This window comes from Camelus dromedarius, chromosome 19 (genome assembly GCF_036321535.1).
Source record: "Camelus dromedarius isolate mCamDro1 chromosome 19, mCamDro1.pat, whole genome shotgun sequence".
NCBI lineage: Eukaryota > Metazoa > Chordata > Mammalia > Artiodactyla > Camelidae > Camelus > Camelus dromedarius.
This window is the reverse complement of record NC_087454.1, coordinates 17,536,096-17,563,690: the sequence shown is the minus strand read 5'-3', so window position 1 is coordinate 17,563,690 and position 27,595 is coordinate 17,536,096. Positions and strand designations below refer to the sequence as shown.

The 27,595-nt window shown below is 41.1% G+C and overlaps 4 protein-coding genes and 1 pseudogene across 4 annotated transcripts; 3 read left to right on the top strand and 2 right to left on the bottom strand.

The window, feature by feature from the left end:
• The first annotated feature begins 85 nt into the window (after positions 1-85).
• Positions 86-27,595, top strand: LOC105089173 (uncharacterized). Its single transcript, XM_064476034.1, has 3 exons — positions 86-446; positions 5,866-6,229; positions 27,211-27,595. The coding sequence occupies exons 1-3, from the start codon at positions 161-163 to the stop codon at positions 27,536-27,538; spliced, it is 978 nt and encodes a 325-aa protein (XP_064332104.1). The 5' UTR covers positions 86-160; the 3' UTR covers positions 27,539-27,595.
• On the top strand, positions 3,755-5,897 carry LOC105089172 (histone H2A type 1). The gene has a single exon (XM_064476021.1). It carries the CDS (start codon positions 3,872-3,874, stop codon positions 4,262-4,264), a length of 393 nt encoding a protein of 130 aa, XP_064332091.1. The 5' UTR covers positions 3,755-3,871; the 3' UTR covers positions 4,265-5,897.
• LOC105089175 (histone H1.3) lies at positions 8,447-22,591 on the bottom strand. The gene is made up of 2 exons (XM_064476012.1): positions 21,350-22,591; positions 8,447-9,284 (listed from the first exon to the last, which is right to left on the bottom strand). The coding sequence occupies exon 1, from the start codon at positions 22,519-22,521 to the stop codon at positions 21,856-21,858; it is 666 nt and encodes a 221-aa protein (XP_064332082.1). The 5' UTR covers positions 22,522-22,591; the 3' UTR covers positions 8,447-9,284; positions 21,350-21,855.
• LOC135318648 (histone H2B 1/2/3/4/6-like) lies at positions 10,976-14,345 on the bottom strand (annotated as a pseudogene).
• On the top strand, positions 14,799-15,224 carry LOC135318563 (histone H3.1-like). Its single transcript, XM_064476019.1, has one exon. The coding sequence runs from the start codon at positions 14,814-14,816 to the stop codon at positions 15,222-15,224; it is 411 nt and encodes a 136-aa protein (XP_064332089.1). The 5' UTR covers positions 14,799-14,813.

Sequence of the window (27,595 nt, the reverse complement as noted above, 5' to 3'; positions counted from 1 at the left end):
GTGACGTCACCCAGAACTAGGGTCGCAAGGGGAGGGGCTGGCGGGCTAAATGAAAGTGCCCGCGAGCGCGCTTTCAGTTCTCAATTCGGTCCGAAATCCACGCATATAAAGGTAATTGCTTCCGAGACTCTGTCTGTTGAGTTCTTTGAGCAGCATTAGTATGTCTGGGCGCGGTAAAGGAGGTAAAGGTCTTGGAAAGGGGGGTGCTAAGCGCCACCGCAAAGTTCTGCGAGATAACATCCAGGGCATTACTAAGCCTGCCATCCGGCGCCTGGCCCGGCGTGGTGGTGTGAAGCGCATCTCCGGCCTCATCTACGAGGAGACCCGCGGGGTGCTGAAGGTGTTCCTGGAGAACGTGATCCGGGACGCCGTCACGTACACTGAGCACGCCAAGCGCAAGACGGTCACGGCCATGGATGTGGTCTACGCGCTCAAGCGCCAGGGCCGTACTCTCTACGGCTTTGGTGGTTAAGTCTTCTGTTTTCAGCAATCTTTAACACTTTTCACCAAAGGCCCTTTTCAGGGCCGCCCACAACTTTCGGTAAAGGAGCCTAACACTTAATCCTTAAAGTGGTTTTTTTCTAGGACCCAGTTTTTCTTTTTTTTGTCGCCAAAGGGTAACGTTAAATCGCAGTTTATGTTCTAGAAAGGTGAGTATCTCAGCTTGAGGTATCTTGCTGCAGTGTGGTTTTAGGTATAGTCTTGCGCACTATAACACTTAACGTGGCAGTGAAAAGGCTTGTGTGTGCTATCTGCCCCAGAAAGATTTACTCCGGGTTAGGAATGTATGCAGCGTTCTCGAATACCGGAAAGACTGGCTTAAACTGCCGGCGATGTAGCGACTGGAGGCTGCCTTTCCCCCGCCTTTCTTCCATGCTCAAGATGGCGGCGAAGGCGGGGAACAAAGGGCACCCGCGGCGGGAACCTACGGCCGGAAGAGGAGAGCTCGAGTGGGGCGGGTCGTTCCCCTGGGCAGGAGCGCGCTCCTGTGCTCGTGTGGCGTGACGCTGCTGCTCGGCTCTGCCGACCAACACACTTGTACCAAAGGCACTGGGGGAAAATTGAAAATTTATACGCGGGGAGACCCCTATATTCTGACTTCCTCTAATGAGCGTTTAAAAAAGTGGTTAGTGTATGTTAACATTAATGCCAGCTGAACTTAACAGTTAAGTAAGCTATACACTCAATATTTTACGTCACATTAAGTATGCACTATTAAAATAGTTAAATAGTTCCCATATAATCACTCAAACTAAAACCAAATTCCCTAACTTCTAATAACTCAGTTCAGATGAACAGATGTTTGTTATGCTGCAAATGTCATCTTAGATACCTGGTTTGCTAAGTGGAGGGTCCAATCATGCCTTTGGCTCTGTCTCATGTCTCAATCTACAAGTTTTGTCTTCCTCGATTACACTTATTTTTTAGACATTGATTTGCTGTAGACCTGGCCTGCAGACTATCTTCGTCTCATTTGTTTCCGAATGGGTCATTATCCTTGACTCCTGTACCCTGTATGCCCTGCAAGGTAGAAGTGATTTTTTTCAGACTTAAATGAAATGAAATGTTAATTTTCTTGTCGAGGAACGGTTTAAAGATTTTTATGTAAATACTACTGTACCACATCAGTAGCACTTGATGTCAGGCTTATCCAGATTCAAGATGATGGATCCAGCACTGGCCTAGAGTTACTTACTGGTTTCCTCGTAAAATCAGTTTTCCTCCTTGTGGCCTGCAACTAATTTGTAGGGTGATACTTTGATAGCCAGAAGGCAGTGGAGTCATTTGGAATCTTGTCTGTTTTAAAGATACAGACTCCAGTGCTTAAATATGAAATGAATCATGTTACTGGAGCTAAGGTATCAATTTGAGGAGATGAATTCATATGAGGGTATTAACAAACAAAACAAAGCACATAGCATGTGCCAGGCACTGCTTGATGCTATAGAATTATAGCAGTGAACATTTGAATATTTCTGTATTCTTGGAACTTTTATTTGTCAGGGTAGGGAAACAAACAAAACAGGTAAATAAAACATGGTGTGTCAGATGGTGCTATGAAATCCAATGAAGCTGGGGAAGGCATTAGTGTGGGGAGGAAGGAGGTGATATTTTAAATGATATGGTAATAGCGAGCTTATAAGTGATGAGGGGAAAACAGATTGAGAAAGTGAAGTTCCTAATAGAAGACCAAGAAGGAAAGCCTAGAGGTAGCAAGTAATTATTGTGGTTGAGCAGATGGAGGGCAAGAGGGTGTGGAGGAAAAGGAAAAGAGGTCTGAGAGGCAAGTGGAGGTGAGTAGTTCCTGTATAACCTTCCTTATAACCCAACACATCTATTAAAGAGGTACCACTAGTCCTGGTGAGACATGAAAAGATCCCTGGAAAATAAGCCACACGTTGCTTGAATTGGCCAAAGCAGGGAAGTCTTATAGTCACAGGCACTAGTTTGTCCTCAAAACGGTTCAGGGGAAGATGATTTTAAAAGAGGGGCTTAGATTGTTAAAAGGGGTTTGGAATGTTGGTCACCCTGCCAGACAAAGAAATCCTAGTTGGTGTCAAATGCTACTGGCTTTGAGGCCTACTTTACTTCATTCAAAGCCTCAGGATTCTGAAATTCCAAAGTGGGCAGGACCAAGGGCACCTTCCAAGCACTTCAACCAGAGGCTTTAGCAACAGCTACTATTTTGGAGGCACTTTCTTTGTGCAGACAACGTCCTAAGTGCTTTACCTGTGTTCTATTGATCACCCCAGCAATGCCATACAGTTGCTAATTATTATTCCCATTTCAGAGGTAAGGAAATGCTCACAGGGTTTAAGCAATTTCCCCCAATCTAACATTCAGGACTGTATCATATCCTGGAGGGTTGCCCCTTAAAAAATGCTTATGGATTTCATGAACACATGGTATTAAAATGTATTTAAAATCAACTTTGAAGAGCAAGAAAGGAGTGCCTTAATTATACGTGGGGTTTAGGGAATTTTCTTCAAGCATCACTATAACGTGTACTCGTTTGATGTTCACAAAAATCTGTGTAGGTGTAGGGAGGAAAATCTTCCTTTCGAGGTTCTTTGGCTGACCCATTTGATGATTAACAGGAGGAAAAACAAGGTAGCAACATGTATACCTCCTGTATACCCTGGAGATACCCAGCAAACTGAGGACATCTACGAAATAGCTGAAGCCACCGCCTTAAATACCATCTTCAACTAAAGACAAAAGGTGCTGGGGGTGGGGAGTCAGTTGTAGAAGGTAACCATGAGAAGCACAGTTCATATGGGTAAGGTTATTATACAGATGTAAATTGTGACTTTTCCACAGATGAGACAACTTAGCCATCCTCTTCCAGGTTCATCGAGACGCTGGAGGTTTCCCTGATGAATCTCTTACAAAGTAACTTCCTATTGTTTTCAGAGCTTGTGTCATAAAAATAACCAGAGCCCTTTTCCGGGGCTGGAGCCGACTTAGCTGGTTCAGGCATTATAAGACCGAACTACCACCACAAAAATAACACTGGTAAAATACAACCACAAGCACATAGCCTTAGTATTTATTTGGCCTATATGCAAATTACGGATGGCAGAATTACGTTCTCTGATTGGCCTTCTCAGCACCCTAACCTCTGATAGGCTGTTATCTATTCCATACTCTCATTGGCTCTTTCCTTCGCTCACCCTTACGTAATTTGACCTTTCAAATACAGACTTCCTATGTAAATTAGAAGCGTTTAGACCTGGCTTTTGATTGGCTGAAATTTGGGTTCGGCCAATAGCACAGGCTGTTTTACCAAACCGCCGCAGTGTATAATAGTCTAGTTTCTTACGTTTTGTAACGTTTTCTTGGATTTTTAACCTGTCTGTGCTATTTCATTATGTCTGGTCGTGGAAAACAGGGCGGCAAGGCTCGCGCCAAGGCTAAGACCCGCTCCTCGCGGGCCGGGCTCCAGTTCCCCGTGGGTCGGGTTCACCGCCTGCTCCGCAAGGGCAACTACGCCGAGCGGGTTGGGGCCGGCGCGCCTGTGTACCTGGCGGCGGTGCTGGAGTACCTGACGGCCGAGATCCTGGAGCTGGCGGGCAACGCGGCCCGCGACAACAAGAAGACGCGCATCATCCCTCGCCACTTGCAGCTGGCCATCCGCAATGACGAAGAACTCAACAAGCTGCTGGGCAAAGTCACCATCGCCCAGGGTGGTGTCCTGCCCAACATCCAGGCCGTGCTGCTGCCCAAGAAGACTGAGAGCCACCACAAAGCTAAGGGCAAGTGAATTTACCTAAATATCGTGCGTGCAGCTACAACCTTATACCCAAAGGCTCTTTTCAGAGCCATCCATGTTTTCACATTTGAGAGCTTGTAACTAATTCTAACACTGGTTTAGCCTGCCCGCTAGGGAAAAAAAGACACTGCCGGAAGCTGAGAATTCTGTTTTATTTCGTGAGATTTCTGAGGACTTCAAGCACGGGAGGCAGTGTCTCAGATCTGAGAGACTGCCCTGAAGAAAGGGATAGAGCCAGGATATAGGGGTTTTTGCAACCAAGACGAGGTAGTGGGAACATCAAAAGACTACCATTAATTAAAACGAGCTATGTCAGGGTAATGAACTTAGCATTTTCTATGTAAGGGAAGATGCAAGGGTCTGGGCTCTGAAATTTCTTTTTTTTTATGCACCTTATCTATCTAGGGCCAGTATGCTGTTCTTAACCATCTTGAGTTCCCACAGGGTGCACCGTTGGAGGTGGCTGTGGTGGCTGAGGGCTTGGCATCATGGTTGTAGTGGCTTGATAGCTACGTTTTTGTTTTGAGTAAAAGATTTATTCGGAAAGATACATAACTCCATACAGTGCGGGCTAACTCATAAGGCCAAAGGGGCTAAGAGTCTTGGGGGTGTTAAAGCAAGTGCCATCTCTAAGGCAAGAGAGAATGACCCAGAATGTGGGCCATTTTACTCAGAAGGGAGAGCGGCCTCCAAACATCCTTTTTAACATATGACAGGCAACATTTTCCATTCACATTTATAAGCCTTCAACAGTTAAAGCCATTGGATATAAATACAGCTTATTCAACGTGTTATTATCTTGGCTATTTCACATGACTGCTTGGAATGTGGTTCAGGGATACGAGAGTTTTACGAGAAAATAGCATCGTAAACGGGTTTTAGTTGTGAGGAAGCAAGTTTTGGTACCGTTTACAAAACCTTGAGTAGTCTCCAGATCTTTAGCGAGAAGGGGAACTTTCTATACTGCGGAAAAGGCGGGTGGGGTTGGTAGCTTGGGATATCTTTAAGACATTGAAATAGCAAAATAAGAACCACTGGCAAATCAAAGATCAGCGCGGGCTTTTCAAATTCTGAACCGAACCATAATCTCATTTAGGCACTACAGCAAAGTCAATCGTTTGGCGCACTGTTTGCCTATCACCTCTAGCCCAATCGCTTTACCTGTGGTTTCCCAGAGTGAAGATAGGAAGTGGCAGTCCAGGGGACTCCAGGTTCAGTTCAGAAAAAGCAACCGCTGAGAAAAAACAATAAAACTAAATCTCTTCTCAAAAGCTTGGTCCTTGGAATTTTAGGCCACATTACATAGATCTACTGAGTCAGAACTGGCATATTCCACAATCACGAAGTGGCTCCTTATTTACAATTTGAGATGAGCTGAACTAGAACAGTAGAAAATTAGCTCCTATGGTTAGTAGACTATAACGAAGAGAGGGATTGGAATGTGGAGTAATTCATCCAATCAGAATCTGTAGTCATTAACCAATCACATCGTTGACGCTTCAGCCAATGGTTTCATTTCGCGGGACTTTTGAAAAACCGCAAGGCCAATCAGAATGTTTCTGAGTGTATATAAAGGCAACCTCTTCCTCAAGCCGTCAAGTTGTGCGTTTTCTCCGTACTTCCTGCAATGGCTCGTACTAAGCAGACAGCCCGAAAGTCCACCGGCGGCAAGGCGCCGCGCAAGCAGCTGGCCACCAAGGCGGCCCGCAAGAGCGCGCCGGCCACGGGCGGCGTGAAGAAGCCGCACCGCTACCGGCCCGGCACGGTGGCCCTGCGCGAGATCCGCCGCTACCAGAAGTCCACGGAGCTGCTGATCCGCAAGCTGCCGTTCCAGCGGCTGGTGCGCGAGATCGCGCAGGACTTCAAGACCGACCTGCGCTTCCAGAGCTCGGCCGTGATGGCGCTGCAGGAGGCGTGCGAGGCCTACCTGGTGGGGCTCTTCGAGGACACCAACCTGTGCGCCATCCACGCCAAGCGTGTCACCATCATGCCCAAGGACATCCAGCTTGCCCGCCGCATCCGCGGGGAGAGAGCATAAAGTTCTTCTATCTGTTTAAATCCAACTCAAAAAAGGCTCTTCTAAGAGCCACCCACGTTTTCTTTAAAATAGCTGTCACTAAGTTTGTCTTACGTGGCAACTTAAGGATTTAATGCTGAATGTTTGAAAGCAGCTTTGCCCTGGGACATTGGTGTGGGGTGTTTTTCTTGGGTTATTGGCTACATTTGTTTTTCATGTGGGGTTTGATACGAAGTGTCTTTCAGTCTCAGTTAAATACCCTCCTGGGCATCGATGGGTAGGTTACATGCTAAAAAAAGACAACTTTGGCTGGTGGGAAATAGGACTTGATACATTCTGTAGGTCGTTAGAAGGGGCAGAAATCAGTGTGATGTGATAATCAGGTTATCTGAGCATGTGGATTATGAAAAGTAAGTGTTATCCCCTGAATTTCGGTAAAGGTGAGTGTGGATTTGCTGTTTATTCCTTCCAAACTGTGTTCCATGCAACTGGGAAATAGAGCTTTGGTTGCTTTTTAGTGTCTGGAACTGTGCAAATTGTTTCAATCTCTGCAAAGTGAAACTTTTCCTGTGAAATGTTTGTCTTTTTACACAGAGAACAATGAGAGCACTGTTTTGTTTATAGTTAACTTGTCACATGAGAAGTTAGACTACTCGGGAAAGATTTTTAAATACACTTAAGACGGGTGGCAGAACCCGACGTAGGGAGCCCAGCTGGCTTCTACAGTCTCACTACTCAAAAAATGTGGTCTACCACCAGCAGCATGGGCATCACTTGAAAATGTGCTGGAAATGTAGATTTTCACACCCTACCCAGGTCTACTGAGTCAGAATCTACACTGTAATAAGTTCACCTCAGTCGATCCTTAAGAATGCTAGTTTAAGAAGCCTATTTTTTTTTTTAAAATGGTGATTTTGGTCTCACCCAGAAAAACAGTCTGTCTGTTGACTCATCAAAAATAAGCATTTCAAACTACACATATTTATGTAATAGAATGAAATCGCTCTCAAGCAATTGCACATAACAAGGTGCCCCTAGGATAGCTTCTTTTCATCATTGATCAGTGGCCTCAATGTTAATTGCACATTACAGTCAACTGGAGGTTTTATAAAAATATTTTTGGTTGGGGTCCAATCAGTATAAATAATAACTATGGTGTGGACCCAGGCAACAGTAATTATTAAAACTCAAGTGCTTTCAATAGGTAGTGAGGACCAAGACTAGAGGCTACATAAAATCCAATCTTATGGTGATTAAGTCTTGTTTGACTCAGTTTACCTAAATGAATCATGCTTTCCTTGTAGTTTGCCTTCAGAAAGAATATAGTCTCGAAAGGGACTTTTTGGCTTGTTTATAATCACTTTATCTTACTACAGTGAATCCAAATATTACGTGGCTTTTACAGCCAATTCTGAGGACAGGGCTAATGTGAATCTATACTGAGAAATGAAGCTGCTTTCAGTGGTTGACATTACCAGGTTTTCAGGGATGGAACAAGACTACCCTAGACTCTTCACAGGCAACCAGTGGATACCTCTCTGTTTTCACATTGGGCCTTTTCTGTACAGATTAGCACAAGGTCCTGTTTGGGCCTTCAGGTGGTCTTTCTCCATAGCCTTCATTTTGTGATGTACCTTCATGTCCCTCCCTCCCTATATTGTTTTAAAAACCTGTTTTATTATGCAACTTTTCAGAATATATAATATTAGAGATAATAGATTGATAAACCCTACGTAGCCTCAACATTGTCAACACTGGCCAAATATGTTTTTTTCTATACCTCTTCTGCCTTGATTATTGTCTTGATTATTATAAAGCTTTATTACAATAAAGATTATTGTAATTTCCTCTCTATTTTAATATACACCTACCATTTTAAAACCTATTTTGATGCCATGATTACTTCCCCCAACAAACATTTCTTAACGGTGAGGAATTTTAAAACGTATTCACTCCACATGTTTGTTGAGTTTACAATGTGCTGGAGGCTGTTCTAAGCACTGGGAATATACTCGGAGAGCAAAACAGACAAAATTCTCTGCTTTTGTGGAATTTACATCGGATACATCAGACAATACATCAGATAAATATTCTGCATCATATGTTAGTGTTACGGAAATGACAGGCCAGCCAAGAAACAAGCACCACTCGGAGGGTTGGAGTACTTAGATTTATTATGCCGGCAGGCTCAGAGGGGCTTCTGCTCCTAAGCCCTGAGCACCTCCAAGACGTGCGCATGAGGTTTTATAGGGTTAAGTACAAGCTTGGGGTATTCGGCCAATAGGCATGGAACAGCTTTAGCAGCATCATCATCACAAAAGTAGAGGCAGTGAGGCAGCAAACCAACATTTTAAGGCCAGATATGTTTCTTTGAAAATCCAGCTGGCTAGCAAAAACATGAACAGGGAATCAGCAAACCGACACTTATTAATTTAGATTTACAAGTTAGCCCAGCAGAACTCAGGTCAGTAATCCAATACTTGTTACACTTAGATTTGTGACTTAGCTTGTTAGCCCAACTGGGCTTTTCCTTCACATTAGATGGTGAGAAGAACAATAAAGCAAGAATATGGCGTGTCATGGGGAGTTGAAATTTTGAGGTGACCAGTGAAGACGGTGCTAAGATTGTTCTTTCAGCAAAGAGCTGAAAGGTGAGGAAGCAGTCTGTGGAAAGAGGAGGAGGGGTGTTGAGATGCCAGGGTGGCTGTACCCGGTGGGTGGGGCACATTAGGAGGAGATGGAGGTAGAGAGTTGGGAGCCAGATCATGTAGGGGCTTCTGGCCACTGAAAGGAATTTCGCTTTTGTTCTGAGAGGCAAGGCCTTGGGAGGAGCTGAACATAGGAGTTTTTGTATCCTTCTGTCTTGTCAGCAGCTTCTAGTTTATTTTTAGACAGTCTCAATTGTGCTCCGCTGAAAAATTAGGGTCCCATTTCATTTCTGTTTTGTGCTATTCAGACCTTGAAGATATTAGCTGACCTGGGACATTTCATACTCTGGGTGGAAAGAGAAAATCTATTAGTTTGAGGTTAAAGTTGATTCATAGGGTTGGGTCTTCAATTGACTGGTTTAATGGCCACAGGCAAACTTTGATCCTCAGGTAACAAGCTTGATTTATTTGCATTGCAAATTCAAATGTCTTCAGGGACCAGGCAAGGGATTTTTATAAACAAATATAAACAAATACCATGCTATGGTAGGTAAAGAGGATCAAGGAAACAAAGTAGGGGGAGGGTGTAACTCAGTGGTAGAGTGCAAGTGCTTAGCATGAACGAGGTCCTGTGTTCAATCCCCAATATCTCCATTAAAATAAATTAAAAAAAAAAAAAAAAAAAAAAGCTAAATACCCGCCCCCCAAACTTAAAAATAGTCAGTAAAAAGGAAAAACATAAAACAGGTCAAGGGGATTAAGGACTGCAATTGAGTGGGAAATGGGTGGGGGGTAGTTGTAATTTAAATACAGTGGGTGGGGTAGACATCACAAGTGAGATGAGACATGAAGGCCAGAAGCATGAAGCCTAGGAGAGGTGTCTTCAACCATCTGTAAGATTATGTCAAAGAGATGAAACACTGATTGCTCAGATCCTCTGTTGGGAGCATTACTTGGGGTGATGGCCACAGGTTTGTTAACCAACTAGACAAAACCAGATTCCTTTATCTGTTTTCTCAAGCTGGAGTTCCCAGCACTGATTTTATACATTTTTTCATATTTTTCAAAAGTATTGATATAGTTTCCTGAGCACACCCAATTTAGATGGCAAACTGAAGCAGGGGCAGGAAGAGATGAGTACTAACCCCATGGAAGACAACCAGCCTGATTCAAGGATATCAGCCTTTAAGGAAAAAGTATTAATTATGTGATAATTTATTTAAAATAAAAAGCAAGATATTTTGAGGTTCCAAATAATCACCATCATTATTTTGCTTTTCAGAAGAAACAGAATCTAAATGTGATATTTCTAGAAAGGCTTTATACACTGTAACAAATTTTCTGATAAATTACATTTCTAATAAATTACATTGCATTAATATTGATGAGCCCCCAACTATAAATAAAACTGCTCATCTGTTGGCTCATTGCTAATAGAAGTCTATATTAAAACCTTCATGATGGTGATGATTTGATGACCAAACCCAGGATTTTTAAAATAAAACAAAATTAAAATAAAAAATTATTTCTGTATTATGAAGGTGATAACTGTTCCCAACTGCTGATCTTGAGCTGATTCTTGGCATAGAACTGAGATATCACATCTTTTTTGAATACTTCATATTGGGTGTTCAAGGATAGGACAGGAGGCTGATGTCCTTTAGGATTTGCCCAGATAACTATGAAACTGTTGGGGAGGAAGATCTTTTCCTCTAGCCTTTGCCAGCTAAACAGTGTTGCTAGCCATCTGGTTCTACAGGTTTGAGTCATTTATTTAACCACTGCAGTCTGTGACCTTCAATACACCCTGAAAGGAAGTCTGGGTTGAGATCAGGAATGAGGCACTCTGTGCTCTGGGAAAAATGGCACAACAGGCTGTCAGATTCATCAACAAGCAAGTGGAGAGGGAAGGTTATAACTCAGTGGTAGAGCGCATGCTTTCCATGCATGAAGTCCCCAGTACTGCCATTAAAAATAGAAGTAAAAAAATAAACCTAATTCCCCACCCCACCCGCCCCCAAATTAAAACAAGTGACTGAACTTCCTTTTAGAAAACAGAGATCAGGGACCCCACTGGAGAGATGCCGGGCAGAGTATACAGCCTTCAATATATGACCCTAGTGACATCCAGACCAACGTTGTCTTTTAAGTGCATTTTGTCGGGAGAGGGCAATTGTAGCCAAAATGGGAGTCATCAATGCATAGTGAATTCAAGATCTTATAAATATTGAGTACCACATGAATATTTGATATCTTACAAATATTTGTCACTTCTTGGTTCTTTCATCTCTTCCTACCTCCATGTAGCACACACAAGCTCTACTTACTACCTCTGTCTTACATGTCTCATATGATACTAAACAATTTATAGTAAGTACAGCTTTTGAATTTTGTCTATATCTCATAAACTCCTTTCTTACCTAACATTTCTTATATGTTTCCTACCTATGAATTACCTACTTAACACTTATGAATTTCATGCATCCAATGATGCATGTTCTTGGATTGATCTTTCATAGTAGAATTCAAGAGTAGAATATATTTGAGAATATTCTCAAATAATAGAGCAAACACATTATGCATAGGAAGAGATGAGTTCCCTAAGGAGAGTGGAGCTCCCATTCCAGGTTGCATGGAGAGAAACAGACTTTTATTTTGCTTAAAGTGATTAACTTAGGCTGTCTGTCACTTGTAGAGGTATCTCATACTAACTTACACAGGTGCATATTTAAAAAAAAACTTATTAAAGAAAATCTTTAAAAGGAATAATGGACAAGATTTGCTATTACAGTATTCCCTTTTACATTTCAGTAAGATCCTGCATTTATTTCAGTTAAGCACAGCAGGACTTCAAAATCCTCGTGAACCAATGATAAAACAGGGTCACATGAAAGTGTAAATATATAACACCTGTTAACTGTAGTCCATAAATACAAACTCAAACTATGCACATTTTTGTGATTCCTTTCTCTCTCTTGCTGTCTCCTCTTCCCTTGCCATCTCTTTTACTTCACTTTCCTTCCAGAGAACTTGAAAATTTTAAGGTAAGTCAATTCAGCTTTTGGCAATGCTAAAGTTTAGACCCATGCTTTCTCCATCTGTTAGTTTGATTACTGTCTAAATATTCATTTTAGACTATGAGCCCTATGAGGAGAAAGGATTGTTTCTATCCTGCACTGCTCTTTCACTAGTACCTGTCACTTTCTGAAACATAACAGGCTCTCACTGAATGAATGAATGAACTCAGAGTCCTAGTCCTTCCACTCACACTTCATTTAGGGAAGAATGTTAGGCACACTCAGATCTGTGATCTTAGAATACTTTGCAACACACACCACTTCCCCCAACTCCATGATCCAGCAGATGAAATGTCCATCAAAAGTGAGGACAGTAATTGAAGGGATCCTGTCGACACTACAGGTAGCCTGCACGTGTGATCCTTAATCTCAAGATATTTTGAAAGCCTAGAGCTGAAAATTCTGTTTTGTTGATGATTCTTATCAGCCTCTTCAAGGGAAAGAAGACTGTCCAAAACGGGTTTCTTGGGTGTCAGCTAAGAATACTACCTAAAAATCAAGGCTTTGTTTCCAGTCTGTTTGAAGCCACCTCTTCCTTCCCTTTTAGTATAAATTGTACATAACCCTTTTCCTAATTAGTTTAAAATGCCTTAATTTCTTGCAAAATAAAGGTTTATTATTCAAGACACTGTTTCACAATCCACCTACTAAAATACTAAAATTAACAGAGTTCAGGCACTAAACTGACTTCTCGTTTTTTTCTGGAGGGAGTGGGTAAATTAGGGTTACTTGTGTTTAACAGAGGTACTGGGGATTAAACCCAAGGCCTGAGGTATACCTTCCCTCCTGACTTGTCACTCTTTAATTCAAGCTCACTTACCTGCTCTGTGCCTACCAAAATTATTTCTACTCCAGTAAAGCAGCATAAGCTTCTGAAGGAATTACAATGGGAAAAAAAGCATAGGATAGGGAATTTCTAAACACAGAATTACTTTACCTTAAAAGTTACTACAGCATTTAGCATTAGGACACTATGTGAAAGCGTGAGTGGCTCTGAAAAGAGGCTTTGGATTTGACTGCCTACAAACACATTTACTTGGAGCTGGCGTACTTGGTGACAGCCTTGGTGCACTTGGACAACGGCGTACTTGGCCAGCTTCCCGGCAGCAGCAGGCGCACTGCCTCGCCCATGATGCGCCCGAAGATGTCGTTCAGTTCATGATGCCCATGGCCTTAGACAAGATGCCGGTGTCCTGGTGGACCTTCTTCAGCACTTTGTACACGTACACCGAATAGCTCTCCTTGCGGCTGCGTTTGCGCTCTTGCTGTCCTTCTCTTAAGCCTTGGTCACCGCCTTCCTAGAGCCCTTCTTCAGAGAACAAGCTGATTTAGCCGGTTGAGTTACGGTGTAACGTTCTCATACAAACCAAACTTACTGAGTAGTGACTGCAGTGCTGACTTATTTTTGTAACACTTTTATGCAAATAAGTGCTTAATGTAGCTCAATCTCTGATTGGGTCAAAGCGGCCAGTAGAAACTTTTTAAGCAAATAGGGTGATTTCAAGCCTACTTTTTGATTGGCTGTTTAAGTAGAACTAACTGTAGATTCTTCACCGTCAGAAAAAAATGTTCTCGTTTTCAAAATAGTGCAAAAAATTAAATTAATATATTGTTCATAAGGATCTATTTAGGGGACTCGTTTCTCCCTAGATCCGGAACTGAAGAGACAAAACTCCTATGTAAATTTATGACTAGTTTTCTGCGAAAATGCAGTTATCCAGGTTAGTAATTCTAGGGAAAAAAACATCAAAAACTAGCTAAATTTTTAAATATTTTCAATATTATGCCATTGGCATTCCCAGTCTGGTTTGATCAGAGTGGAAAATATTTATGGTTTTTCAAGAATTAAGTAAGGATCGTCACATTTCAACAGCAGCACTATTTTTATGTTTCCAAGGAATAGAGGGTCTGGAAGTGGTGCATGTTTGTTGAAAGATTGTGAATTATGTGATGTGGTGCTTAGATTGCTAAAATAAAGCGTTTATTCAAAATCAGAATCGTTTATAAATGATAAAGGACGGAACTAGACTGGATCAAATGGCTCAGGGCTGTGGAACTTTAGTTTTCGTCTCTTCCCAAACTTAATCCTGAAAAAGGGGATTCAAACAACTAATTAAGAGGTGGTAAGTCCCACGAAAAGCCAGCAGGACCCACAGGCAGGACTACTACTTTCTCGCTGGAGCCATCTGGTTCCCTGGCAGGGCTGTATTATCTCGCTTCTGTGCTTCTGTAAAATGGCTTGCTTCTAGGAGAACGAAACTAACCCTTAAGAATCTATTGGTTCCCAAAGCTCACTCCTGATTGGTCCATTTGTTACACCCACTCTGCATAGGATGTTGCACGATGTTGCAAAATGTTGCAAAGTCTTGACTGGTAGCCTAAAAAGCCTGTGTAAACCTACAGATGGGATCCAGAGCTTGGAGTGTTAACTTCTTTGGGCACTGTGGTGTAGTAAATCTGAGTTCTGCAATCTTCCAAGAGTAGCTTGGTCTCCCGCCAAGATCCAGGTTGCTGTAAAACTTAGCTGTAGCACTCTTTACTATAACAATTAAGGCACATATAAAATATCAGTAATACATGGTAAATAAACAATGGAGATCTTTAAGTGAGAAAATACAGAGGATATTTAAATAGGTCGAGAGTTTTTAAAGTGAGACTTGGTAGCCATCACAAGCCCTGTCCTGTTACTTAAGTAACGGCGGGGAATTTGAAAGTTCGGGCCAATTAGGAGAACTCCTTTATAAATACGAACAAGAACAGCAACACTTTGAGTTGTGACCAGGGTTTCCCATCCCATTATGGCTCGCACCAAGCAAACAGCCCGCAAGTCCACCGGCGGCAAGGCGCCGCGCAAGCAGCTGGCCACCAAGGCGGCCCGCAAGAGCGCGCCAGCCACGGGCGGCGTGAAGAAGCCGCACCGCTACCGGCCCGGCACGGTGGCCCTGCGCGAGATCCGCCGCTACCAGAAGTCCACGGAGCTGCTGATCCGCAAGCTGCCGTTCCAGCGGCTGGTGCGCGAGATCGCGCAGGACTTCAAGACCGACCTGAGCTTCCAGAGCTCGGCCGTGATGGCGATGCAGGAGGCGTGCGAGGCTTATCTGGTGGGGCTCTTCGAGGACACCAACCTGTGCGCCATCCACGCCAAGCGTGTCACCATCATGCCCAAGGACATCCAGCTTGCCCGCCGCATCCGCGGGGAGAGGGCATAAATTGTCTTTCTTAGCGATTGATAATCTTAAACCTAAAGGCTCTTTTCAGAGCCAATAACTTAAATTAGTGAAAGATGCCATAATACTTTACATTGTCAACGGCACACGAACGCAGTGCAATCCTCAGAGCTTTATGGAGGGAGTCCTAGAATTAAGCTCTCTAAAAAGCCTATGTACTTTTGAATCTTTAAACATAAGAACTGTCCCCGCGGTGTTTTACCTGGACAACTGTATTTTGCCCTGTATTATGTAGGGCATTTAGTTTTGGCTAAATTCTTGGTCTTCACCAGGGTGCCCTTGCTCACAATTGTGAGACCCAACTCGACAGCAACCAACAGAACCCTGTTGAGAGTGGTCAAGGATATAACTACCCCACCCTTAAAGCGGATCAAGGCTTACGTTATTAGCTGGATGGAGCACCAAAAGGAAAGACTCTTGGTCTTGACACCTCTTATTGGTGGCGGTCTTTACCAAAGTCTGATCTACAAGGTCCAAAACAACCAACAAAAGTAGCTGGATATGAATGAACTGCATGAAGAACCTAGGAATCAATGAGCCGTTAAATCTGACACCCTTAAAAGGAGTCTGTTTTCCTAAATTATCTTAATCCAAATGAAATCTCATGAAAGTACCTCACATTTGTCAGTAACACATGAAAATCCATTGGAAGCTTGAGAGTTCCCTCTTGCAGAAAATTGTCTATCCTCGCTTTCTTCTCATCCATACAAAACAGCAGTGTTACACTATTCTGTATTAAATAGATATTCCATTCCCGTGGAAGAAATAAATTCCTCACTACTTCTAAAGTGGTAGCTGGAGGCAAAATAAATCACGAATTTTGCTCTGAAAAAATACATACTGTTATCTGGAAATGTAGAAATGTTCTTACTATTTGGATACTGTATACTGATTGGAAAGATTTTATGTCTATTCAAACACTTCAGCAAATTTGAGTTTCAAGATGGGTGAGCTATGCTTAACAAATTTGAGAGGCTTCTATTAATTTATCTCTTTTAGTGGGTTGTTTCCCCTTGAAAATCACTAGGCGGATAGTCTGATAAGTTTAACAGAAACAAAGCTGTAAATAGATACACAGGCCAAGTTAGCCATTGTAAGAGCTTCTGGAGGTTTTATAGAAGAAATCTTTATTCTTGGAAATCTGTCAGACATTGAGACTTGAGTGCTGAAAAGTGGCACATCTGGGTCAATATGGAAAAAATAGTTATTTATAATTCCAATAATGGAGTTTTACATATTTGTAACGTTAGATAAAGTCATTCCATACTAAAACGTGCTTTCCCATATCCTGTACTTTGAGATTCCAGCACAGCAAGTTTTTTAATGTCTGTTTCTGTCTCACCATATATTGAACGTCAAGATATGAGGACCAAAAGGGCACAGAAAACATATTATCATATCATTAAATCCATCTAGAACAGTCCCTGGCCTAAATTAAACCCTGGGGAAATTAGTCAAATTGGAATTTCAAATAAAAAATTATCAAAAAGGAATTACCATTTAGGGCATTCCTGATTTCAGAATTAAAGATTGATAGAGTTCACATAATTTTAATAGTATGTAGTTTTATTAAGTAGAAATAATCAACATGTATTTAGTGCATTATTGAGTGGGCCAGAAACCATGCATTACTCTATGAAGCCTCCAAAATATAAGGTAAGTTCAATAGTTATGTACTAATATTATCTATTATACATAATTATTATTCTATCAGTACTATTAGTACTTTACAGATAAGGAAACAGTAAGAAAGTTTCAGATAGTAAGGAGTAGAACCAACACTTTTTCCATTAAGCATTACTATATAAAACAGCGTCTGCATGATCCTCAGCAGTGGCCCCTCAGGCTTTATTCCTTGGAAGAACTGACATAGGAAGATTGATGTGTTTATCTTCATATTTTCAGATATGTTAAAGGAAATGGATGAGTTTTGATAATGTTACAAGGTCATATATGATTGCATTCTGCCCTATAATTATAGCCAATTGCACAGAAATGTAACCAGTGCACATCAATTAAAATGTAACATTAACATGGACAATTTTCAGCTTTTCTGCCCATCATTCAATGATCTTGACGGTTAAGACACACACACACACACCCTATATATATATATATATATATATATATATATATATATACACACATACACTTTAATTTTAAAGGCATACATTGAAAATAGTACAGTAGTACTTAACAGTAGATGTTAGTTAATAAGTTATTATTTTATTGGGGAGGGATCATAAATCTAAATCATGTCACATTTTATATGTACTTCTTGGTACATTAATTTGTATATCCATTTCAGACTTACCTGTTTGCCTTTAAGTCCACATAATTTAAAAACAAGTATATAATCTATAAATGAACAGTTGCTTCATTTTATGAAAATGATAGCTAAAAATCAAGATAATCCAGAAATTCCACTTCATTCTTTCTCTACATTCCACCTACCCTGTCTGCACACAGGTAAATATTGGTATTTTACATCTGAAGACTTTTATACTCCAAAGGTGTTATTTTTTGTTTTGTTTTGTTTTTGTAGTAGACCCAACATCTTGAATGGCATACTTCAGAAAACAAGGGGGCTAGTGCCTAAATCAAGCCATCGGGAGGAGTGTCATAGATGGGACAAAGCACTCATTACCCTTGGATTTCTGCACAGAATAACAGAAAGTGAAATCATTGAATCCGATTATTATCTGGGGATAATCCCATCCACTTGACAGGATTTAAAAGTTCAGTTAATTAAAAACACACCCAGAGTAGTGGGGAAACAAAGAAGACTAATGCCCTAGGGTTTAGTTCAGTGAAAGAAAATAGGTACATTATAAATTTTCCATTGATAATAATGGTATCCAATTATTAAATGTCATCAAAGCAAATATCAGAGAAATTAGATTTTTTTTTTTTTAAATAGGGGGACTTATTCACGGTGATACAACTTGAGATGAAAATAGGGATATTCTCACAGGTAGAAAGAAGGAATTGGAGATGAACAAAATTATCCCCAAAACAAAAACAAAAACCAGATAAAAAGGTAAATTTGAGTTATTAATGCTATTCAGTGTGAACAGAAAGTATGATTATGAAAAAAGGCTATAAATTTCTCACTTGAACCTGAGGTAATAGGGAACCAGTGATCCTTTCATAAGACATAGAATGACCATTAGAGGCTGGAGAAACTAGAATTAGGATACTGGTTAGGAAACAATGCAATCATCCCAGATATGAGAGGATAAGAGAGAAGGTGAGAACGAGAACATGTTAGTTACAAGACTTCTTTAAACATCTATCTGATTCAGTGATCGAGTGACAGGAGTAATCAAGGCCTCCACACACGAACTCAATCTGGCTCCTCCAGTTAAAAGGAGCCAGCCAGTTATTAAGTAGAAGGGAGAAAGTAGTGACTTCAGGCTGGCCCCTAAATTTTACTTTTGGCTCAGACGTATGCCACATGCATAAGTACCCTCCTGCTGTTAAATATGAACATGCCCTTCTTGCCTGCCATGGTAAGGTGTCTTTTTCTTCTTTCTTTGATTGTATATCTTGCAGACAACACAGGCTCCTGCCTGATATTTGCCATCTGTGTCTATCTCTTGAGCTTTTCTAAACCTACGGTTTTCCCACTATAATTGACAGACTACCTTTCTCCAGCAAAAGAGCATCAGAAATCCAAGCATAAATGTTTCAGGAGACCCTCATAGGGATGTGGTTTAGTGATGAAATACAAGTACTAGGAATGAACTTCCTGCTTCTCTCATCTTCCTGCTGCAGTCTACCAAGTACTTCCTTTGTCTTCTTTACCTATCCAAAGATGTTTATTTTAACATGATTTAACTACAAGTAAAATTTGAGGAGATGGAAGATTTAATCTAGTTCTAATTTCCTTGGAACTCAGAGCTTGTCCCAGGGAAAGGAATATGAATATTAATTTTCATAAACCAGAGTGAAACTAGAACACCATTGATTGAATCGTGTTTAATTGCTTCTCATGCGTTCCAGATTGTTAATTGAATAGCTCATAAAGGGCCTAAAAGAGGAATACCTGAATTCTACTCCTTTCTGGATGAATGAAATAGAGAATGTTACTCCTTTTCCAGATGATATAATGGATGGGGAGAAGTGCATAGAAAAGGACACTGCAAATAAACACATATTTGAGTCCCAGGTCCACTATTTACTGACAAGGTGATTCTGGCCAATTCATCTTTATAAGCCACAATTTTCTTAACTTTAAAACAAGTAACTTAGCTATACCAACCACAAATGCTTTATAGTGAGGCAGTCATAGAATTGCTTCGTAAAATGTAATGACTGCAGAGATACTATATGGTCCGTTTAACCACTCACTAAATGTCACATAATTCTTATTCCTCATCACTCTTCAATGAAAGCCAAGCTGTTGTCACTTTGGGCATTAAAGTCCTCACAGGTCTCTTCCTCCTTGTCTTTCCCACTGGATGCAATTTCTGATTTTCAAAAAGGTTCATTTGGGTAACCATTTTCACATTTCCCCATTTATCCAGATATCCTTCTCAACCAAATTACTCAGTAAGAGCGGAGATTTGGGTCTCCTTCTAGAGAGAAGAAATTATGGGGTACAGTTGTGGTGGGGGAAAATGAACCCCTGTCTAGAAGAGCTAGAAAGATCACAGTCTACATTCCTTTTTTTTTTTTTTTTAAAGAAAGTTTAAATAGTGAAACTTTAAACTGTTAACCAATAAGGCCAATAAGGTGGCTGGGGCAGGGGTCGGGGAAGGGCAGGGTAAGGTTAATGTTATAAATACAGAAAAGATAAAGTCTTTCAGCCATGAGGTATTTGCGCACTGGAGATATATGCTCAGGAGTTCATGACTTTTTTTGTATGGTAGACTCTATCGGTTTCCCCAGATTATCCATAAACACCTTCTCAATACAATGTTTTCAAATACAGGGAAGAAAATTAGTAATGTTAAAATACAGTTCTCAAAATATATTTCTTTGAAAAATGTATAATGTGTTTCAATAGTAACATCAATTAACAAGGAACAACACGAGGAATAACAAATGTCAGTTTCAAACCTGCAGAATAATGTAAATTTTATTTCAAGATATCTGCAAATCAATGCAAGTAATAGAAAAACATCTGTGATTGAAAAAGTCACGGATACTGCAAAATCCATCGTGATGCCTGTAGTTGCCTACAGGCATACTTGAAGGAAATGCTAAACTGCATTTAGAGTTTACGAAAATAAAGGTGTAATCTTTCCCCATCCACGTTTACAGCCCCCCTACTGGTCTGCAGAGCTCAGATTTTGGTCAAGATTGGCCAGTAAAATCCAGTGGCCTCCCCTGAAGTACAAAAAAAAAAAAAAAAAAAAAAAAAAGGAGAAAACAAAACAACAACAACAAAAATCCTTCAGGCCCAGGGATGAAGTGGAAACTGTGTAATTAACATTCAATTCAGGTCAACCCATCTTTCTAGAGCCTATTTATTTTGCCCTGGTTACCCCAAGCTTCAGGAACTCTAACCAATCTCCTTGCCTTCCCAAAGTGTTTTTTCGTTTCTTTTCTTTTGTTTCTACCTCCCAACTCCCCAAGAGATAGTACACCGCCAAACACGGATCCCTGATCCTGTCAACACCTACGGGGGAAAAGAATCTGGAAAAGAAAGGGGTAAATTATAAACCGCCAGGTGTGACACTTTTTACTTATCCCTTAGCGTCAGGGTGGTAGCAACAATTAAGCTGATTTAGGCAGTATAACCAATAGCATTAATACTCCCCCACAATAAAACTGCATTTGCTCAAGCAGAAAAATTGAAGCTTTTCAACTGCTTCATAGTATATACAAGTTTTAATATCCCGACCTCTAATCGGTGCGGTATTTTCTCTAGAGTCCATGCAAATAAGTCCAGGAATGCATTCTGATTGGCTAACTCTCAATAGACTCTACAAACCAATGAGAATGTTAACTTCAGAAACAGTCCCCAGTCCGTAATAATCCCTTTTTCAGACTGCATTTTTCCCCCCAAACATGTCTGAACGTGGATAACAGGGTGCAAAGCGCGAACGAAAGCCAAGACTCGCTCTCCCGAGCCGGTTGGGGCCGGCGCGACGGTATACCTGGCGGCGGTGCTAGAGTACCTGACGGCCGAGATCCTGGAGCCGGCGGGCAATGCCGTCTGCGAAAACAAGACCCGCGTCATCCCGCGCCACCTGCAGCTGGCCATTCGTAATGATGAGGAGCTCAACAAGCTGCTGAGCAGTCACCGTTGCTCAGGGCGGCGTCCTGCCCAGAAAGACTGAGACCCACAAGGCCAAGGGCAAAGGAGGGTTAAGACTACCATCAATCACCCTTGTCCATGTAAGCTAAAGGCTTTTAAGAGCCACTAACCTCACTAGGGGACTGTGACCATCAGAGCTGTTCTGTATACCCAACAGTGCGCGCGCATCCTGACGCTCTAAATCTGAGCCGGCCAATCACACGATGGCGCCAAATTTCAAAATTTTTATGTCTTATGGTGGTTTGTTTGGCTAGGCATACTTGGTTAAGCTCTTTTACCTGAATTAGTGGGTGGCTCTGAAAAGAGCCTTTTGAGATTTTCAAAGCAAGGATTGCCGCTCCAACTTTACTTCTTCTTGGAGACCGCCTTCTTCGTCTTTGTAGCCTTGGGTTTGGCAGCTTTAGCCTTGGCTACCTTGGGCTTAGGGGTTTTGGCCTTTGCAGGACTCTTAGCCGCCTTCTTAGGTTTGGCCGTCTTTGCCTTTTTGGGGCTTTTGGCCACTTTCTTGGCTCCAGCAGCCGCCACTGGCTTCTTCACTTTCTTGGGGGTCTTCTTAGCGCTTTTTTTCGGGGTGGCCGCGCCCGTCGCCTTCTTGGGTTTCTTAGCTGCCCCAGCAGCCTTCTTAGGCTTGGCCGCACCCGCCTTCTTAGCCTTGGGCTTGGCTTCCCCAGTGGCCGCCTTCTTGTTAAGCTTAAAAGAGCCCGAGGCACCGGTGCCCTTGGTCTGCACCAGAGTGCCCTTACTTACTAAGCTCTTAAGACCCAACTTGATGCGGCTGTTGTTCTTCTCCACGTCGTAGCCGGCGGCCGCCAGCGCCTTCTTGAGCGCAGCCAAAGACACACCATTGCGCTCCTTGGAAGCGGCGACAGCCTTGGTGATGAGCTCCGACACCGGAGGCCCGGACGCTTTGCGCTTTCCAGCAGCTACACCCGCTTTTTTCGCCTTTTTCTTGACAGGTGTTTTTTCTGCAGGTGCAGGAGAGACTGGAGCAACTGGAGCAGTCTCCGACATTTTTCTGTTTTGTCAGAACAGCCAAAAAAAAGTAAGCTTATACGGTCAGAACGGTGTGTCCCGGGCGCCGCCGGCTGGGGGTTTATATAGAGCGTCGCTGAGTGATGATTGGTTGCCTGCTCCCTGAGCCGCGCTGCTAAGAAGGGCTCCTCGGCTCTGCCGAGTGGCTGTGTTTTTGCCCCTTAAAAAAGAAGAAAAATATAAGAAGTCTGGGCACGAAATAATTAAAGATTTGGGGGAAACTGACCCGAGACTCTTCAGGCTTCATTCCTGCCTAGTTTGCTATACCTACTTTCAAAATTGGCCCCCTGAAACTTTGCTGATTCCCCCAACTGTCTTTGAAACTTCAGTCAAATTGAGACAACTTTCAGATTTTCCTAAAAATTACTAGTTCTCTCTATTTCCTTTGTAAATCATTCTTCCAGGGCATTGTTATGTACATTGTTTTGTTTGCAAACTTACATAAATAAACTCATTTTTACTCAAATTTGCAAGGAAAACCGGGTTTTTCGCGGGAGCAATAGCACAGTTCTCCTGCAACTTGTTTGCACTCAGCCCTGGGAATTGGCACTGGGGGAGAAATTTCTACATATAAGATGGATAACTATTTTAGAAAAGATAGATTTTTTTTCTTTAAGGATTTAAGTGAGCAGTGTGTAAACTAGGTTTGATCCCAGTGTTTCAATGATTTAAACGTTTGAGGAAGGATGCCGTGTGCGGTGGCTCTGTTTTCTAGATAAACAATTCCGAACAGAGTCACCAACTTTCTTTTAAAGTCAGTTATAGCAGATTTTTTCAGACGTAGAATGGGCATCAGAGATAAATCACTCCATCTACAAAGAAGGAAAGTGAGTCATAAAGCAATAGAATGGCAGCTCTACCTCATTTTACCAGCTGTGAGCTCAACATTGTAAGATCATAAGTTCATATCCCATGTCCTTAAAATTTAAAGTACTTAATAACAGACACCTGTCCAAAAGACTTTTACTTCAGTATTTAGCATAGAATTGTGTACATACTTTCTGTATTTCAAAGTGATATTTAAAATCCAAATTTGATTGAACTTTTCAACATTGCAAAAAGGGACGCAGAATTAGAAAGAAGAAATTCTCATTCAAATCACTTTCTGAGTCTTCATAACTCTCCTTGGGTTTTTCACTAACAAAACGTGAGCTAGGCTGTCACAGCCGAAATTAACTGGCTAAACACGTCCACTTAAGAAGTTGAACAGACATTTCATAGGGAACATGACTGAATTTACTACTCTGTCTCTTTTAGTTTGCAACACACAGAGCTAATGGAATTAAGCAAATATTGGATAATTAAGCACAAAGTTAATATTATCCACCCAATAATTTAGGTACTGAAATTAAATCTTATTTTTATTAAATAAACAAGAAAGATATTTTGGTATTATATTTCTTCTGATAAATACTCCTACTTACAGAAGTCTAGGTATTTTGGCCTTCAACGGTGATTTGAGAATGTCCTATAACTCCAAGACAGAATAATCAACATTAAGATGTCATCTCTTTGCACTTAACTAATTCCATAAAAATCACTAGGCTTGTTTTTAAATAGTCATTATTGGCTGCCACTGTCTGAAAACCAAGTCTCTGGGACTTAAGACCATGTTAATTACCTCATACAAATACTGTATATAAAGAGGTAAGCTTAAAGGGTTGGATCTAGAGCTTTCCAATTCTCTCACGGCAGGCATATTATGTGTCTAGAAAAATGGGCTACTTGTCATCCTCAATAGCATTGCTATCAATAGCAATTGGTCACAAACATTATATAGGCCCCTTTCCTTTTCAGCCCAGAGCCTAATACTATCTAGACCTAAAGATACAATTAAAATTCAGATTCTAAAAAGTTTACTATTTGGGTCATCATTGTAGTTATAATATCAGCTGTAGAACAATTGTTGGAATTTTTCCCTAAGTTACATACACTCAGTTTAAGGTGGGTGAAGAGTTCTTTCTACAGCAGGTGTCCCCATTTCTTTATGCAACTGTTACTGGTTTCCATGGCTATTTAAGTTCTAAATAAGTGAGAAGACACTGGGACTTTAGGACATTTCCTTAATTGTTTATAGGTAATTAGACATTTCCTTAGTTGTTTATAGATAATCTCTGCCCTTTCTGGAGGGCACTAGTTGAGACTTGACTTCCCCACATGTTTATAGAATGATGGAGCTGTGCTACATTTAGGAATTCTTATTGCTTGAGACCAAGGTATATGCTCTGTCACATGGACAAGGTTCTTGATGCCTGAATCACCCCCATTGGACGGTAATCTGGAAAAGTTTCACCTATTATTCCGTAGCCCACCAAAAAAGTTGTTTTTATTACTTTTGAGTCCTTACTCTGTATATATCCTAAAACAGTGGGTTTTCTGCTAGACTAAGACTTGAACCATTTTTATTTTATAGATGTAAAAAATAACTAAGTAAAACTAAAGTTAGATAAGTGATGTATGTCTCATGACTTCATGTACTTTCAATTTTGGTATTAACTCTTCACTCACCATAGTATAGTAAATGTCTGTTAAAAATATAAGTAGTGCTCACCGAGTCAATCCACTCCAAAATTTAGTAAATGTCAAAGGTCTAAAGGGGAAAGTGACTATGTTGAAGAAATGCTAAAAAGGCCAAATTAAAAATAAGGACTATATTGCAAATAGAGCATTGTGTTAGAATCTAGTGTGTTCAGAAGGGTAATGAGAAATCACATTTATTTTAATTTCCTGTCAGATGGTCTCCCCTGAGGACCTTCTCCTACTTGAAACTCCCCTCTAAGCACAACTATATCCTATTAATTTTATTTCATAAAAAGGATACTACTATTCTCAAACTTCCAATTTCCTTTTTACATATCCCTCTATGTATTAGTAATATCTGGTTCACCCAGAAGTTGGCTAATTTCTATTAAACTTCAAAAATACTCCAATCCTTATTTCCTGCAGCAAGCTTATTCTCAGATATCTCTCACACTCCTTTTCCTGGTCTGCGTAGTTCTTCAGAAGAAATTCTTTATCATAGTACAGCCCAATATAACCTATTACAATGATGGAAATGTTCTGTATTTATTTGTACTGTCAAATAGACAACCACTATCCTTGACTGTGGTTGTTGAGCATTTACTTAAAGGTAGTTAAAGTGACTGAAGAAATTGATTTTTAATTTTATTTAATTCTAATTAATTTTAATGTTAATTAGCACATATAGCTAATGGCTACTGTAGGAAAATGCAGCTCTAAAACAACTCTTCTCAGACTTGAATGAGCATACCACCCAATTGGAGATCTTGTTAAAAATGCACTATGAGATCAGTTGACTTGGAGTTGAGCCTAAAATTCTGTATGTTTATCACACTCCCAGGTAATGCTAATGTTACTGAGATATGGCTGCTCCATCCATCACTACTAGGCTGAAATTAGGATGCTGGGCTGACACATGACCCCTCACTCTGAGTTTACTTTTCCTTCTGCTAGACTTTGAATTCTTTAAAAGAACATGTATGATTATCTTTGTAAACCTGGTGTTTGTACACAAGTTTTGGCCTGTAGTAGATCCTAAATTTTTGAATGAATGAATCAATCAATGATTCTTGTTTGCTGCCCTTCTCAGAAAGGAGAGCAGGGGAGATTACTGTTTCGGTCCACAGGTAACTACACCTGAGCTAAATCTCAAATAGTCTATGACTCAGGGAAATTAATAATCTTCTGACTGCCTAAGCAGAGAAAGGATTTTTTTTTTAAATCACCTCTGTAATACATAGAAGGCACTCAATGTGTATTTGTGCAAGGTGAGTAAATGTTGGTGTTTATCTGTTAAACATATCAACCTATCGTCTGTGTGTTGAACTTCACTTCAGGCACCCTTCTTACTTGGACACCATTGCAGTCTATTGGTGTTATTTTTGTTAATTCTGTTAATTTGCAAATTCTTATTCATCATGGTGTATCTTCAGTGCTTTACTGACATAGCTCAGGGGTAGGTGGCAAGAACACAAGACCCCAGAATCAGAAGGTCTCAGTTTGATCCCCAACAATACTGCTTATTAGAACAGAATTAGGTCTTCAAGCCTGGGATTCTTCATCTTCACCACACAAATGCTGCTTTATAAATTTGGAAGAAAGAATATAAGTTCAATTAATGTTGGCTCCCCTTCCTAGAGCCTCCTCTGTATCAGGAATGCTGATAACGACGTATATGTATATGCTGTACAAATAGAAATGTTCATGATCAGCCAAATTTGACGATAAATATCGCTAGTTTTAAGAATTAATACTCACATTTTAAAAAGTATCTTCATATTTAAAATTAATTCTATTCTACTTTCTCTACCTTTTGTAGACAAGTGTGGCGTTACTGCTTCTTTTTATAAACGATAAAAGTGGTTAGGAGACTTGTGCAATATTAATTGTTTTAGAAAACCCACAGACGCAGGACGACAGATCACAAAACCAGCAACTCTGGACCCCAACCAGGAAACGGGAAAGAGCCAGATACTGAATTGATTGCATTTCCCTGCCCCCTTCCCTCGCTAGTAAATAGTAGACGCCCAGGAAGGTAGGGAAGAGGCGGGGCAGAGGTCTTGTTCCCGCCCCTGTCGTTTCAGTTTCCTAAAAGGTCCGCAAAATTGATATATAAGGGGCTGTAGCCAGCACTTAGAGGCGTCAGAGCTACTTTGTTTCAACCATGTCTGGCAGAGGTAAGGGTGGAAAGGGCCTGGGAAAAGGAGGTGCCAAGCGCCACCGCAAAGTTCTGCGTGACAACATCCAGGGCATCACTAAGCCCGCGATCCGGCGTCTTGCTCGTCGTGGTGGTGTCAAGCGTATCTCAGGTCTCATCTACGAGGAGACCCGCGGGGTGCTGAAGGTGTTCCTGGAGAACGTGATCCGCGACGCCGTCACCTACACCGAGCACGCCAAGCGCAAGACGGTCACGGCCATGGACGTAGTCTATGCTCTCAAACGCCAGGGCCGCACCCTCTACGGCTTCGGTGGCTAAGCTTGACCTTGCAAGTTTTTTTTTTTGTTTTTTTTTTTTTCCCTTTTTTCCTTGTAA

Bases quoted from the DNA above. Each gene is read 5' to 3' on its own strand.
- LOC105089173 (XM_064476034.1), top strand. From the start codon at position 161: ATGTCTGGGCGCGGTAAAGGAGGTAAAGGTCTTGGAAAGGGGGGTGCT. The intron at 447-5,865 runs GTACTCTCTACG...CTCTTCCTCAAG, and splicing joins CGCGCTCAAGCGCCAGGGCC to CCGTCAAGTTGTGCGTTTTC. The intron at 6,230-27,210 runs GTGCGCCATCCA...GAGGCGTCAGAG, and splicing joins CTCTTCGAGGACACCAACCT to CTACTTTGTTTCAACCATGT.
- LOC135318563 (XM_064476019.1), top strand. From the start codon at position 14,814: ATGGCTCGCACCAAGCAAACAGCCCGCAAGTCCACCGGCGGCAAGGCG.
- LOC105089175 (XM_064476012.1), bottom strand. From the start codon at position 22,521: ATGTCGGAGACTGCTCCAGTTGCTCCAGTCTCTCCTGCACCTGCAGAA.
- LOC105089172 (XM_064476021.1), top strand. From the start codon at position 3,872: ATGTCTGGTCGTGGAAAACAGGGCGGCAAGGCTCGCGCCAAGGCTAAG.